Consider the following 14,495-nt stretch of genomic DNA (forward strand, 5'->3'; position numbering starts at 1 on the left):
CTTAGGAGACCCGGCTCTTGTATTCACGGTCTTTGTGCTTGGTTTGTTTTCACCGTCAGAGAAGGTAGGATGCTGTAGGGTTCTACCTACAGGTAGGATGTGCTCCCTACTTAGAGAGCGGGTTTGGTTTGGAAGGGTGGCGTCAGAGAGCCACTGTGCACCTTTCACTATAGCTGGTCAAATGTGGGTGTCTGTGGGGAAGAGATGGCCGAGGGTGTCGGTGTTGCTGTAGGGAGGTTGTTCTGTTTCCTGTTCTGAGAAGAGACAGATGAAGCAATGGGAACCTCATTGCTTTCACTTGGTGGGAGAAAGTAGAGCAGAGTTCTCTAGCTAGGATTTTGTGTATTTGCTGAGTTGCAGTGGTTAATTCTCTGTGAAGCACGTGTTGTGCTCATTTAGCTTGTATGTGGTCGAGAGGGTGACAGTCGTCTGAATGAGGCATAAGACTTTGCCCTCATGGAGTTCTTCAGGTCACATTTTGAGGTCAAAGACCGTAAATTGGGATGGAAATTTCTAGATCTTGATGGAACTCCAAGTTTTTCTTTCTTTCTCTCAAAGCCTCTGGATTACAGGATTCTCTCAAACAAGGCTGGCAGGAATTCTGTCCATCCCCAAATAAGTATGCAAATCTACAGGTCAAATGGTGTCCCAGACATATTCCCCACCAGATCAGGGAGATTGTGGTCTTTTGAGAGACAAGCATTGGATATTATTCTAGTAGGATCTTTTGGACATTACGCTCTATTAGAAAAAGGAAGTTCTCATTTTACTGGTTCAGTGTACACTGTGTACTGAAACTGAAAGGTAAAGAACTTAGCCCTTTAAATTTTACATTTTGACCGGGCGTGCTGGCTCACGCCTGAAATCCCGGCACTTTGAGAGGCTGAGGCAGGTGGATCATTTGAGGTCAGAAGTTCGAGACCAGCCTGGCCAACATGCTAAAACCCCATCTCTACTAAAAAATACAAAAATTAGCCAGGCGTGGTGGTGTGTGCCTGTAATGCTAGCTACTCGGGAGGCCGAGGCAGGAGAATCACTTGAACCTGGGAGGCGGAGGTTGCAGTGAGCCGAGATTGTTCCACTGCACTCCAGCCTGGGTGACAGAGTGAGACTTCTCAAAAACAAACAAAAATTAAAATATTAAAAATTAGCCAGGCATCATGGCGCACGCCTGTAGTCCCAGCTGTTCTGGAGGCTGAGGCAGGAGAATTGCTTGTACCCGGGAGGCAGAGGTTGCAGTGAGCTGAGACTGTGCCATTGCACTCCAGCCTGGGCAACAGAGCAAGACTCCATCTCAAAATAAATAAAATAAATTTTACATTTTGTGCTAAAGAAACAAAGCCATTCTGTATGTGAGACTCTCACCGAGTGTTCATAGGGAGGGACTGGAGCTGGGGCCTGACTTAAGGCTTCCCATCTGGCTTGGACAGTGAGAAAAGCAGTGGCATTTGGATTGAAGGCTTTTGTGATCTGGGTGATGATTCTGAAGTTTCTCTTTAGGTCATGCTGTACTTATAAGTATCTAGAACCATGATTATTTTCAGTTTCTGAGTTTCATCTCCAAGAAAACAAATGGGATTTATTGTTCAGCCTCTCATGTTATTCCTATCAAAGGGCGGCATTTCTTGTTTGCTCAGATGGGCTAAAAGCTTTACTTCTGCTCGAACCACCCTAGGAGCAAAACAAGGCATGTGAGAGATGAGCATGATAGATTTTCTAGACTTCTCTAGAAGAAAGGCTTTTTAGATGGCGAAAGTTGATGAAGGCTGCCGGCATTTTTACAATGGACATCCCTCCATGTCTGCACATCTCAATCTCCTTCATTCTTACTAGTGGCCAATATGCTGTTCTTTCATGGATATAGTACAATTTGTTTAATCATATTAAACAATATGATTGTTGTGCAGATCTTTTGTTTTCCAGTAAGAAAACACTACAGTGACAAGCGTTGTACATGCTTATTTATTAGGCATCTGTGTGAATATTTTTCTAGGACAGATTTGTAAAGGTTGGTTAACTGGATCGTTTTTGGTAGATTTCAGTCAAACGTTGTAAAGCTAAGGGGCCTTACTTACTTGGAGTGCTTGCTGTCTTTGACGGAGGGCTCCCCTGTGGTTTAGTTTTTAGCTTCTTTGCAAATCATTTCAGAGAAGATACACTAATTAGGAGTCCACCCATTGTAATAAGAGGGTATACTTCATTCCTGGACATTAAAAAAAAACAAACTTTTCCAGCTCGAAGGAGACATTCTCTTCCCCTGAAGGAAACCCAGTTATGCAGACACCAGCTGATAATCTTGCATTCCTGAAAGATGTTGCACCCCCTACGGTGAGTGGCGGCTGCTGAGGCTCTGATGTGACTCCCAGGCGTGAATGCTCTCAGCTGTGTTTACCTCAGCTCCTCGGGAGGGAGCCTGGGAGACTGACGTCTGAGTTTTATATCAGTGTCAAAACCCAAGCACAACCTAGGGAGGGACCTCCTGCCTAGTGTGTGAGCGTCAGGAGACAGAAAAGCTCTCACTGAGTAAACTGGACAAGGTCAATATACCTCGTTGATTGAGAAGGTAGGTTTTCCATGACCCTAGAAATTGATCTTGTTCATTCTGAGATACTGTCACCTTTGCTATGTCTCCTTTAAAAAAAAAATCGTGGTAAAATATACATAACATAAATATACCGCTGTAACCATTTTTGAATGTGTAATTCAGTGACATTAAGTACATTCCATTTGTTGTGCAACTGACATCACCATTGTTCATCTCCAGGACTTTTTCATTATCCCAAAACCATGACTCCTTTTAGCAAAAGGAGACCAATTTTGAACCTAAATTTGGCATAATCACTCTCTGGTTACCAAAGAATCTTCAGTTCTGGTGAAACTTTTTGAAGACAGAGAGCTCAGAGTATCTTAAACACTTAGGGTGTAAATAACACACAGCCCTGCTCCTGTAATTTGCCCAAGAAGACCCAAATTGATACCCAGCTGGTAGAAGCCACTCAACCCGAAGCCAAATAATACAGCCTGGAACATTAATTAGGGAAGGTACTTTGCCTCCACCTGCTTTGGTCTTCCCAGGCCCTGAGCCCAGCCAGCACTTTACTCTCTCCTTCACTTCATCGAGCAAGCACAAAGGCATTAGTGGTGTTTTGCTTCTAGCATTTCACAGGGTGCAGCCTCCATCAGTCACTTTGTGACTTTAGTGCTGGAGGGAGGACACTTCATTTTTACCCAAACAAGTTTGTTCTGCAGACTTCACTGTCTCTGCAGAGAGAGGTGTGTGTTTTAGAGGAAGTGGGAGCCCCAGCCGATTCTGCAAGACTTCTGAGAGTCAGATATCCAGACAGAAGGTGTGGATACCTGGCTGACCAGATAGCAAAGAGGAAAGAATAAAAGGAGCATGCGCCAAGCCTGCGAGGGAGAAAGAGCAACAAACCAGTGACCTTCTACAAAAATGTGTTAAAAACAAAAACAAAAACAAAAAACAAAAACAGGTGACTGGCTGCCCAGCATCCCAGACCACTCATCTATTCTAGAAGGTGACAAGCCAAAATACGGGCTGTGGGCGGCACCTGGGCTCTTTCTGAAGGTGTAATTTTCCTGGCCATCATAGCCTTCCCTTTTTCTGCTGATCATTTTTAGTTCTGACCTTCCTTTGTGCTGATCTTAAGAAGCTGGAGAAAGCTTCGTGTTTCTGCGAAAACAAAACTCAGAACCCAACGAGATTTAGCCTGTCAGGCTTGAGTGCATTAGGTGGAGTCTTGACAAGGCAATGAACTCATTCTACTAATTGTAATTAGCGCGAGGCCTTTAGCAAGTTCTGGGCTCCTCAGACTTCAGAGGGCTTTGATCGGCCTCCTCCTCCTAATAACCATGCCTCATGCTAACTGGTTTAGTGCGTTTTTATGCAACAAAAGCAACCACCGCCTACTCTTTAGAAAAAAGCTAGGCAGGCTTTAGAAAAAGAATTCTCAGTTGTTTTCACTTGTCCTCCAAATCGCAGAATGTTCTTTCCCTTTTCAGCTCTTTGGAGTTGCTAAGAGACTGCCATTTTGGAGGAAGGGTAATTAAATTTTGATTTTAATTTAAAGACAGAGCAGGCAAGGTTATCCACGCTCCTTAAATGAATGGGGGCTTGAGAGCAGAAGACTGGCTGTTTCCAGATCAATACTGGGAACTCCGTGTGATTCGAGTCTCTTGGTGTTGGACTGCCCGAGAGAGGTGGCTTTGAAATGGCTCTTTGTGGCAAGTACTGCCTAACTTTTGGGGAGGAATGCTCAGGAGACCAGTGTGAGCCGGGAAACCAGCCACTCTGTGCTTGATTAATTTATAGGTGTAATTTAAGAGCCTGGTTCTCCTTCTGATCCCCGGGATGCATGTTTACTGAGCCTGTAGACATGAGGCCTCTCGGCTCAGTGGACGTTCTTTATGGCCTTTGCTATGTCAGAGCAAAAGCTGTAGATCTCTTATGAGCAAACATATTACTATGTCCAGAGGAGGACTGGCATGTTATAAAATTTCAATGGTCAATTAACAAAGATTTATTCTTTGTCACTCAGGTAGTTTTTTTCCTCTCTCTCTCCCTCAATAATTCCCTCTTGGAAGGAAGCAGGCTGTGCTTTCCTGCTGCAGTCTTTAGTTGGGTTATGGCTCCCAGCTACAGAGCAGGGCTTGACAGAGCCCATCCTGATATTTAAATTCTTAGCAGCTGGGCTTTCTGCTTTAGCGGAGTGGACACTTGAAAAAAGGGGGCGAGACCAAGAGTGAGAGAGAGAACGCTGGGAGAGAATGTATTTTTTTAAAGCACTTCAGCCTGTGTTTACTACGCGTTTATTTGGTGGAACCTCATTCCAGCAGTGCAGCCAACTGTCCCGGCAGCAGTGGCCGCACCCTTTGGACTGCTTTCCATTCTGTCTTAATTTGGAATTCACACAGGCACCTTCCAATCACTCTTTTGAAGGTTCTCATCTTGTTCCAGGTCCACGCACGGTGCATTTGCAACCTGCTGAACTCAGAACGTCTATTCTTATATGTGTATATATGTATAATTAAAATTGCAGTAAAGAAACTCATCAGCCTATTTTCCATGTGTTTATCTCACTCCCTTTGTAAAAAGGAAAATATGTTTTATGTAATATCTGAGAGTTAAACATGTTAGAAGAGAACCTTGCCTAAAACTGTAAATCCTTCCTGTCCTTCCTGGTGGAGAAGATGTGATTTTTGGTATCACATAGTAGAAGAGATGAACTAGCACTGGGCTTTAGTCTCTCACCCAGAGATAATTCATCAGTGAATTCTTTTTATATCAGTTTGTTGCAAAAAAAAGTTGCAAACTTGAGGGATTTGGTTTGCCCAGGGACCGAGGAGGTTCCTGGTGGGGAGAACACATGAGCTCTTGGGGTCATCATCCCCTTTGTCTCTGCCCTAGTATCCACTGGGCCAGGCCACAAAGGGGGCCCCCACTCTGCCCAGCCTGCATCCTCGTCCACCATCTGCACCCTGCCATCACCTCGGTTTTTCAGAAGTTAGGACAGGAGTCCAGATGCTGTCATCCACTTACTGCTCACTGTTTCTGAGGTTCTTATGGATTCCGAGGGGTGGTGGGTCACTGAAGGGTTCGAGAGGAGGAGCGCAGGGTTCGGCAGATGCTGGCATCCTGGGCCCTTTTCCAAGACGTCCAGGCCTCCTTCTCCGACTTGTTTAAGGGCAGAGAATAAGGTTGCAAAGGAAATCAAAGCCTGATGTGGAGAAATGAAACATGAGACCTACTGACTTTTTAAAAACATTTTAAATAACATTCTCTAAGGTTTCATTTTATACTGAAGGCAGCTGTAATAAGTTTGGAAGACAGTGTAAGGTTTCTATTACAGAGCAATCCTGCTTGCAGTTTTTCTACCAGAAGTGAGAAAGGGCGGAGGGGGAGTGGAGGTGGTTAAGAGGTTATTTTGTATAAGGTGAGAAAATTTGAAAAGATGAATTCAAGACTGCAAGCGTGTAACATTTGGTATGCTGTCATTTGCAAATGCAATAACATTAAGCCATTGCAAACTTGTGTGTGTGTGTGTGGTGTGTGTGTGTGTGTGTGTGTGTGTGTACATAGTCGGGATAGCATTGGAATAACTTAATAACTGGAGCTCAGCAGCACTTTGACCACAAGGAAAACAAGACTGCAGCTCTGTAGTGGGCCCTGCCAGTGTTGCCCCAGTGACTAAATTCTCTGTCGAAGCCTGGCGCAGGCCAGAGATGTCAGGCGGTATGAAAGCACTCATTGTTCACAAGGCATCATTATTTGGTACTGCATACACAATGTTTGCTTGTGAAACGATTTATTAGAAACAAGTATGTTTAAGAAAGAGGACTTGGTTTGAAACTCAGTTGATCTGGCTTATGACATTTAAGATTTTATTACCTTTGTTTCTAAGAATAGATATGTAGGCTCACTGTAAATATTTATCTTAAAACGTACCCACACTACACACACATGCATGTGCAAGCACAGAACTGGAAAACGGAGCCAGGGCATGAATTGATACCCAAAGTTCACATTTCTGTGTGAAGGAGTAAACCTTCTTACTATTTGCTAGGTGCGTAGGAGCGTAGTTTGTGACCTTGGCTGGCAGGATCTAGCCCAGAGGACAGCTTCCCCTAATGCTGTGAGGTCTCTTGGTAGGAGGCTTGGTGAGGAGAGAAGAGTGTGTGTCTGTTCGTGCGTGGACTTAACTCTGTCCTTCCCACGTGGATGAGGCCAGCTGGGATTAAACCAGACCTTGGTCGCTGCCCACTGAGGACAGGTCCCTGGGATGTCCAGCCAGCTGCCAGGCATGACCAGGAGGCTTGCTGGGGCCCATCCCTGGGTCAGTGTACAAGCCAGAGAGCAAGGGTTTCACGTGACGTTTGAAGGGACCCAGCTTTGACATTTTCTGCCCACAAACACCACAAGTCTTAACTTCTGGTTCTTTGCTCAGCCTACATGGGCAATATAGGAGCAAATGAATGATTTCTTTGCGGCTCCAATATCCTTATCTTTATAATGTGAAAACATAGATGTCTGTAAAGTGATGGGAGATTCTGGAATGAAATGTGCTAAGGGTAACCACTAGCACTTTTTCTTTCTTTTTAAAGACCAGCAACAGGCTTATGCAGTAAAATCAATTTGCACATGGTCTGGCTCTTGTCCAACAAATTCCACTAGATGATATTTTAATCTGAAAGGCCCAATACAGGAAGATGTAGATATCTATCATTCTAATTTGCTATTTCCAGCCTAGTGCACGGGGATTCTCAGGTACAGTACAGAGACATCCTTGGTGTGCTGAGCTGGCTGGGTTCTCCTCATTTCCCTCAGTTGTTTTTAACACTGGAGGTTAGGGTAGTGGTACCCACACCTAGGGGAGGAAGAGAGGGAGGAGGCTGGTAAGTGCAGGCCTGTTGGGATGGAGTTGTGTTCTTGAATGGACATATGATTGTGTTTTGTGTGGCTTTTGACAGATCTGTGTAGGAAGGTTCCAGTAAATTTGTATGACAAGATCAGGTAGTAGTGTGGTGGTCTGGTGGTTATTTAATTCTTTTTATTTTATTGTTGCAAGAATGCTAAGCATGAGAACTACCATCTCAACTAAGTTTTTTTTTTTCTTTTCTTTTTAAAGACAAGGTCTCACTTTATTGTCCAGGCTGGAGTGCAATGGCATGATCGTGGCTCACTGCAGCCTCAACTTCCTGGGCTTAAGCCACTCTCTCACCTCAGTCCCAAGTACCTGGGACTACAGGCATGCACTACCATGCCTGGCTAAGTTTTTTAGTATTTGTAGAGATAGGGGTCTTGCTATGTTGCCCAGGCTGGTCTCACACTCCTGACCTCAAGCAATCTTTCTGCCTCGGCCTCCAAAGTGCTGGGATTATGCTCAAAGGCATAAGCTACTGCGCCTGATCTTCAACTAAGTTTTAAGTGTACAATACATTGTTGACTATAGCCACGATGCTGTGCAGCAGATCTCTAGAGCTTTTTCATCTTGCTTGACTGAAACTTTATGCCCCTTGATTGCAACTCACCATTTCCTTCCCTGTCCCAGCCCCTGGCAACCACTGTTCCACTCTTTTATTTTATGAATGTGATGAATTTAGATACCTCATATCAGTAGAGTCATGCAGTATCTGTCTTTCTGTGACTGTCCTGTTTCAGTTAGCATCATGGCTTCCATGATGTCACATATTGCACCATTTCCTTCTTCATGGCTGAATAGTATTCCATTGTGTGTATAGCCACATTGTAAAAACTAATCCTTTGGCAGACACTTAGATTGATTCCATTTCTTGGCTATTGTTAATGGTGCTACAATGAATATAGGAGTGCAGATCCTGATTTCAGTTCTTTTAGATAAATAGAGAAGTGGGATTGCAGGATCTTAGGGTAGTTCTGTTTTTAATTTTTCGAGGAACCTCCATATTGTTTTCCATGGTGGTGGCATCATTTTATATTCCCACCAACAGCGTACGGGAGTTCCAGTGTCTCCACATCCTTGCTGACTCTTGTCTTTTTTTTTTTTCTTTCCTCCCATCCTGGCAGGCATCATGTGATAGCTCCTTGTGGTTTTGATTTGCATTTCTCTAATGATTAGTGACATTGAGAAACTTTTCATCCACCTAGTGGCCATTTGTGTCTTGGAGAAATGCACAGTTAAGTCCTTAGGCCGTTTTTCCATGGGTATTACTTAACACTCGAGGAGCCTCGTGTGTGGTTGCTGGTACACCTTGGCTTGATTGTCTCCGCAGAAGTTCTGCAGAGACCACCTCTTAGCTGGAGAGAAGCCTTTCCAGGCATAAGATGAGAGGGCATATTCTTTGTTGAGAACGTGTTCTCGAGGGACAGAGAGGCAAGACAGGTGAAGCTAGGAAGTAATTTTGGGATACCGTCTCTGCCCTTTTATAGGGCAGACTAAAACATAGCCAGGAGTTGGAAACCCGCATCTCCTTATGTTTCATTCAGTGTCATATTGGAATAAGCTAAGAAACATCTACTTGTGCATTTAGTACCTGGCATAGGATAACACCTGATACTCATCAAAGAGCTAGATGGGTGAATAAAGAATGAATGAATGCAGTGAATTCCACAATAAAGAGATGAATCCCATTATTAATCAAATCTGTTCATAACTTTGGGCTTTAGGTTTTAGTTTAATTTTTAAAACAAAGGTTGGAAGTCTTCTCAGAGCATCTTAGAAATGTATTGGAGCCGAGCGTGGTGGCTCACGGTCTGTAATCCCAGCAATTTGGGAGGCTGAGGCGGGTGGATCGCTTGAGCGTAGGAGTTTGAGACCAGCCTGGGCAACATGATGAAATCCTATCTCTACAAAAAATTTGAAAATCAGCTGGGCGTGGTGGCGGGTGCCTGTAGTCCCAGCTACTCAGGAGGCTGAGGTTGGAGAATCACCTGAACCTGGGAGGCCGAGGCTGCAGTGAGCCGTGATTATGCCACTGCACTCTAGCCTGCTAATGAAGTGAGACCCCGTCGCAGAAAAGAAAAAAAAAAAAATGTATTGGGAGACACGTGCCTATCGAAACCATTATTGGTATTCAGAGTGTCCTTAAAGTTAGTCTTGTCATTTGCCTGTGATGTTAAGCTTGTGGTTGAAGTGAGTCTTTGAGATGATCTCAAATAGGATAAGTGAAGAAGCATCCCCTCCCCTACCATTTGTCACTTGGATTGTCAAAGTAGAATCTCTTCCCTTATTCATCAGGTGGCCATGGACAGCCAATAACCTGGGATGTAATAAGTTCTTTTCGAGATTTTCTAAATAAGTGTTCTTTGTACAAGGGTCGCGCTCCAGCAGTCTCCTTTGAAGTTGCTTCTGTTATTCATGGGGCCATGGTGTTATTTCAAAGGCGTCAGCCAGCAGGCTTGAGGCTTTTCTGGCATGAGTTCACTGACAGGCCTCTGGACAACACAGCTTATTTATTGGTCTCTCCTTCTCCCATCCCTGCTCCTCCTTTCTTCCCTCTCTCCACCAGAGCGATCGCCTCACCGGCCCATCCTCCAAGCCGGACTGCCGGCAAATGCCTCCACAGTGGTTGGAGGAGACGTAGAGTTTGTCTGCAAGGTTTACAGTGATGCCCAGCCCCACATCCAGTGGATCAAGCACGTGGAAAAGAACGGCAGTAAATACGGGCCCGACGGGCTGCCCTACCTCAAGGTTCTCAAGGTGAGGACTTTCTGAATCTAAAGGTACCCACAACTGGGGTCTCCTTCATGGGTCTGGCCACAGGTTCTTTGATTTCCTGTTGGAGTTGAGAGAGGATGATTCTCTGTTTTGACTAGCCAGCAGAGAGTGTGCTAAGGAATTAACAGATCGTTATGCTTGCTAGTAAAATTTCAGAAGGGAACTATAGAGTAGGGGAAGAACTACTAAACTTGGAGAGAGAATAGTTCAGCTATTTATCAGCCCTGAGATCACAGACATTTAGGCTTAGCTGCACATCTCTAAAGGTAGAGATCATGATACTGTCTCCCCGATAGGGCAGTTGTGCAGAATAAATGGGATGGAGTGGATGGAAAGAGCTTTGTAGGCTCAAGCCGTTGTGCCAATGTTGATTGTTACTCTGATGTTGTTTTCTATTAATAGGACGTTAGGATCCAATTTTAGTAGCTACCTTTTAGAAACAATTTGGATTTTTTAAAAAACAAACAAACCCCTGACCTTTGAAATCCATTCACAGGTGATTTAGACAATAAACCCTAGGTCATGTTTCTGCACCAGTGAAATGTTGAACAAGGAAAATATCTTTCCCTCCTTATTTCTTGTTTGCAAGCCCCCATTTTCATAGCATCTGCCTCTTTTTTAGATCTAAAATTTCCTTTTCAGGAGACTAAGGACAGGGGTAGCTAAACTTGTACAGCTGGCTCTTAGCTCGTTGCCTACCACGCCTCCCATGTCTAGTTGCTCATAGAGAATAAATGTCCTTAAGAACATTCTTCCAGTAGAACCATAGGTGACCCAAGTAAGAACTTTCAGCCAATGAGGTGTTCTCACCAGCTAACAATTCCAAGGATCAAAGGCAATGGAAAAAGATGACCAACCTGGGGACCCAGCCGACCTATCCAGTTAGCTATCGGTCACACCCTCCTGCCCTTCTCTCCACCAGGTCTCTCCATTGTCCACCACTGGACTGATTTTGTTCTTTCAAAACCCACAGCCCTTTAATGCCGCTGTTTAGATGTAATGGAGTTTGTTTTCTTGCGGTGTGTTGGTGGTGGGACCATAGACAGTGCTAAGACCTTCCTGGTTGGCCGTTATATTGTTCTCCTGTGTCTGTTCTAGCACTCGGGGATAAATAGTTCCAATGCAGAAGTGCTGGCTCTGTTCAATGTGACCGAGGCGGATGCTGGGGAATATATATGTAAGGTCTCCAATTATATAGGGCAGGCCAACCAGTCTGCCTGGCTCACTGTCCTGCCAAAACAGCAAGGTAACAATGCTTTCATTTTTGTCTTTTTTTTTAAAAAGAAAGCTGGATATAGAAGCTGAAAAGACTTGGTGCTTTGGGAGACTGCAGGCAGCTTATAGGATAACTCTTGTGGCCTTGGTATATTTATAATAATCTTTCTTCGGTGATGCAGCTGGTGTGATGCCAGTAGCCATGGAAAAATGCCCACAACGTTCAAAGTGCTTGCTCCAATTTCTTCTAGAGATTAGCCTCCACCCCCACCCAGTTTTTAAGTTGCTCCTTCTGGTTGGTCTTGTTTAGGCTGCACATTTCCCATCATTACTGCACATTAACACCATTTAAAACACACACCTCCATGCCTGTTTAATACGGGGCATTTGAGTATCAGCAGAGTTTGTCTCCTTCTACTGTAAGTTTTAGGGAAATATTGGCATGATGTAATTTGTTCAACGAAGCATCATTTCTTTGGGTGCATACCTGATCCTGATGAGATGCTGTTCTTGACCTCGTTGCACCAAATTTGAGGGGAGTTCGTCTTACTGAATGAACATCCTACTGGCCGCTACTAAAGGCGAAAGGTTGACTTTTTAAGTTTGTCATGACTCACATTCAAATATTTATTAATAAAAAGAAAAAAAGCCCAGTTTTTTGGTTACCAAGATGATGCTTGCTTCCATTTCTTTTTGTCAACACTATGTAAGGCGAGATGGTTTTGCAGAAGTAAAAATAACCAGAGCCTGGTAACCAAGACAACCTTCCACCCCGATTGGTTCCCACAGGGCCAGGAGGATGGGCGAGGTGTCCATCTGAGCTTATGTGCAGTGTACTGTCTTAAAACACAGCAGTTTAGATAGAACTACCCTTTCCTCCTGGTGGGAGTCTGCAGCCAACAGGACCAGAACCAGCTTGGCCTTCTGGGCACCATACTTTTGGAAAACCACCCCTAAATGCAAACCAAAGCACAGGCCAAGAGAACGGACCTCTGTGGGTTGATTTTTTCCATGCATTTGATTGCGTGCATGTCTAGGAGGTGAAGCCGGTGTGGTGACGGGCCTGTGGAGGTGAGCTGGTCAGTGTTGCTCCGTGTCTCTCGGTTGTGGGCTTTGTGGATGGGCTGCAGTCGGAATCTCCCAGTGGCCAGCACCCCTCGAAGCCCCCGGTGCGACGCCTTGTGGTTCCACAGCCCCCTCCACAATCATTCCTGTGTCGTCTAGCCTTTTCTCTTGCTTTCCTTGTTTTCTAGGCCGCCGGTGTTAACACCACGGACAAAGAGATTGAGGTTCTCTATATTCGGAATGTAACTTTTGAGGACGCTGGGGAATATACGTGCTTGGCGGGTAATTCTATTGGGATATCCTTTCACTCTGCATGGTTGACAGTTCTGCCAGGTATATACTGCTCTTTCTCTCTGGGTTTTTTTCCCTTTTCTTGGTTGATTGCTATAAAATTAACACAGCTTCTGTTATCAGAAATGGCCCCTTTTATCCTTGCATAAAGGTATAAAAAATGTTAAAAATTATCCCTGAGGGATAAGAAAACTGCCTTGGAAATTCACACACAGTGAGATCCCACACTCACATTTATGATAAGGGAAATTTCACCCTTGAAACCTGAAGGGATCTCCTATTTTTAGTGAGTCATTGAGCCCATGTATACATGAGCCCATCCCCCTTTCTCTTAAGGAAGAAGTTGAAATTACTTTGTAAAATTCAAAGTAATTTATTCTCACTTCAAATTCCATTTTGCTAAAATCCTGTGTGTGTTTTTATTGCTTTCGTCCCACTCTGTATTTTTAACGAGATGTAAATAGAGGGGTGTGTATGGAGGAGCGTGGGGAGCGGCACCTCTGAATGTCAGGTGCACAGAAGCAGTGCGTTGCCTGCCTTGGGGATCGGTGGCTTGCTGCATGTTGCGATAGAATGGACTTTCAGTTCGCTTTCGTTGCAAAGCATGCTCCTGCCATCTTGGGCTTGATGTTATTTCTGCCTCACAGAGAAATAAACATCACTGCAGCCCTGTTGCCTAAACACTGCTGCTGTCTGAATCTTTCACCGACATCTCTCTTCTAGTGAGACTTTCTTGATATTAAACACTGTCCTCTCTGATGCATCTGCCTCTTTGTCATTTCCTTTGTGAAACTGCAGAGACTGCGGTTTGCCAACTTATGATGTTCCGCTCCAGTTATTAATTCCTTGTTTTTAGAGTACAGTGCCTACCTGCATGCTGATTTTACAGCTAGTAAAAATAAAATAGATTGTTTCATGTTTGTGCTGTTGCTGCTGAGAGTTTGGACTATCTTGCAAGTATTTTTCTGATTAAAATATATAAGCTTTCGATAATACCATTGCATCCGTTTTTCCTTTTGTTGCGAATCTGCTCTGTGAATATTTGCTTTGAGACAAAGAGACATCTCTTATGTGGAAACTTGCTTTTATTTGCAGTGCTGCATTCTGTGGTGCCTGACTGGCACTTCTTAACCAGTTTGCCTGACGGTGCTAGCACTTAACTAAGAATGCAGTTTGAGAAAAATACTGTTTGGAAATACACTGCTTGTAGATGGATCATCGAGGACTAGGAAGAAGGCAGACGTTGGAAGTTGATATAAAAATGTGCTAAATTAAGTAATTATATGTATACTCACACATAGTACCTTTATATTTTTTCTTTAAGAGAAAAACTGTAGTGACATAACAGTATAACCAGATACGTATCAACTTAAAAGGTTATTAAGGAATATTATAAGCTTTATGTGTTATGGATCTAATGGTGCTATATTATAAGCAATTCAGTCTGTGTATTTAATGCATTGGTTTGTTTATGGACTAGATGGTATTAAGGAATTCACCAAAACTTTTTCCGACCAGCCTACTAGATGAACATCAGTTTCATATGGAATTGTGTTCATCCGGGTTAAATTATCCTGTGGAGTCTTCCTTTGGAAGAGCCTACCCGTGTAAGACTGAAGCATTGTCACTGTCTCCTTAGCAACAAAAGTGGGCATCACTGATATTTCAGAACTTTGTATTTGGTTTGCATTCACAGACCATCATGAAAGATAA

At 43.9% G+C, this 14,495-nt stretch overlaps 1 protein-coding gene across 23 annotated transcripts in view; it reads left to right on the plus strand.

Annotated features, from left to right (window-relative positions):
* Window positions 1-14,495, plus strand: part of FGFR2 (fibroblast growth factor receptor 2) — a 120,576-nt gene that overhangs the window by 67,789 nt on the left and 38,292 nt on the right. For 10 of the 23 annotated variants that reach the window (XM_033180791.1, XM_033180825.1, XM_033180886.1 and 7 more), the window contains 2 exons: window positions 10,003-10,193; window positions 11,310-11,457. In XM_033180791.1, the coding sequence (XP_033036682.1) occupies window positions 10,003-10,193; window positions 11,310-11,457 (339 nt within the window). Of the gene's footprint in view, window positions 1-10,002; window positions 10,194-11,309; window positions 11,458-12,679; window positions 12,825-14,495 lie in introns of all 23 variants that reach the window. The other 13 variants (XM_033180815.1, XM_033180835.1, XM_033180892.1 and 10 more) reach the window with 2 other exon arrangements.

The sequence above is a fragment of the Trachypithecus francoisi genome, unplaced genomic scaffold, assembly GCF_009764315.1.
Source record: "Trachypithecus francoisi isolate TF-2019V2 unplaced genomic scaffold, Tfra_2.0 Contig01579, whole genome shotgun sequence".
In the NCBI taxonomy this organism is placed as follows: Eukaryota; Metazoa; Chordata; class Mammalia; order Primates; family Cercopithecidae; genus Trachypithecus; species Trachypithecus francoisi.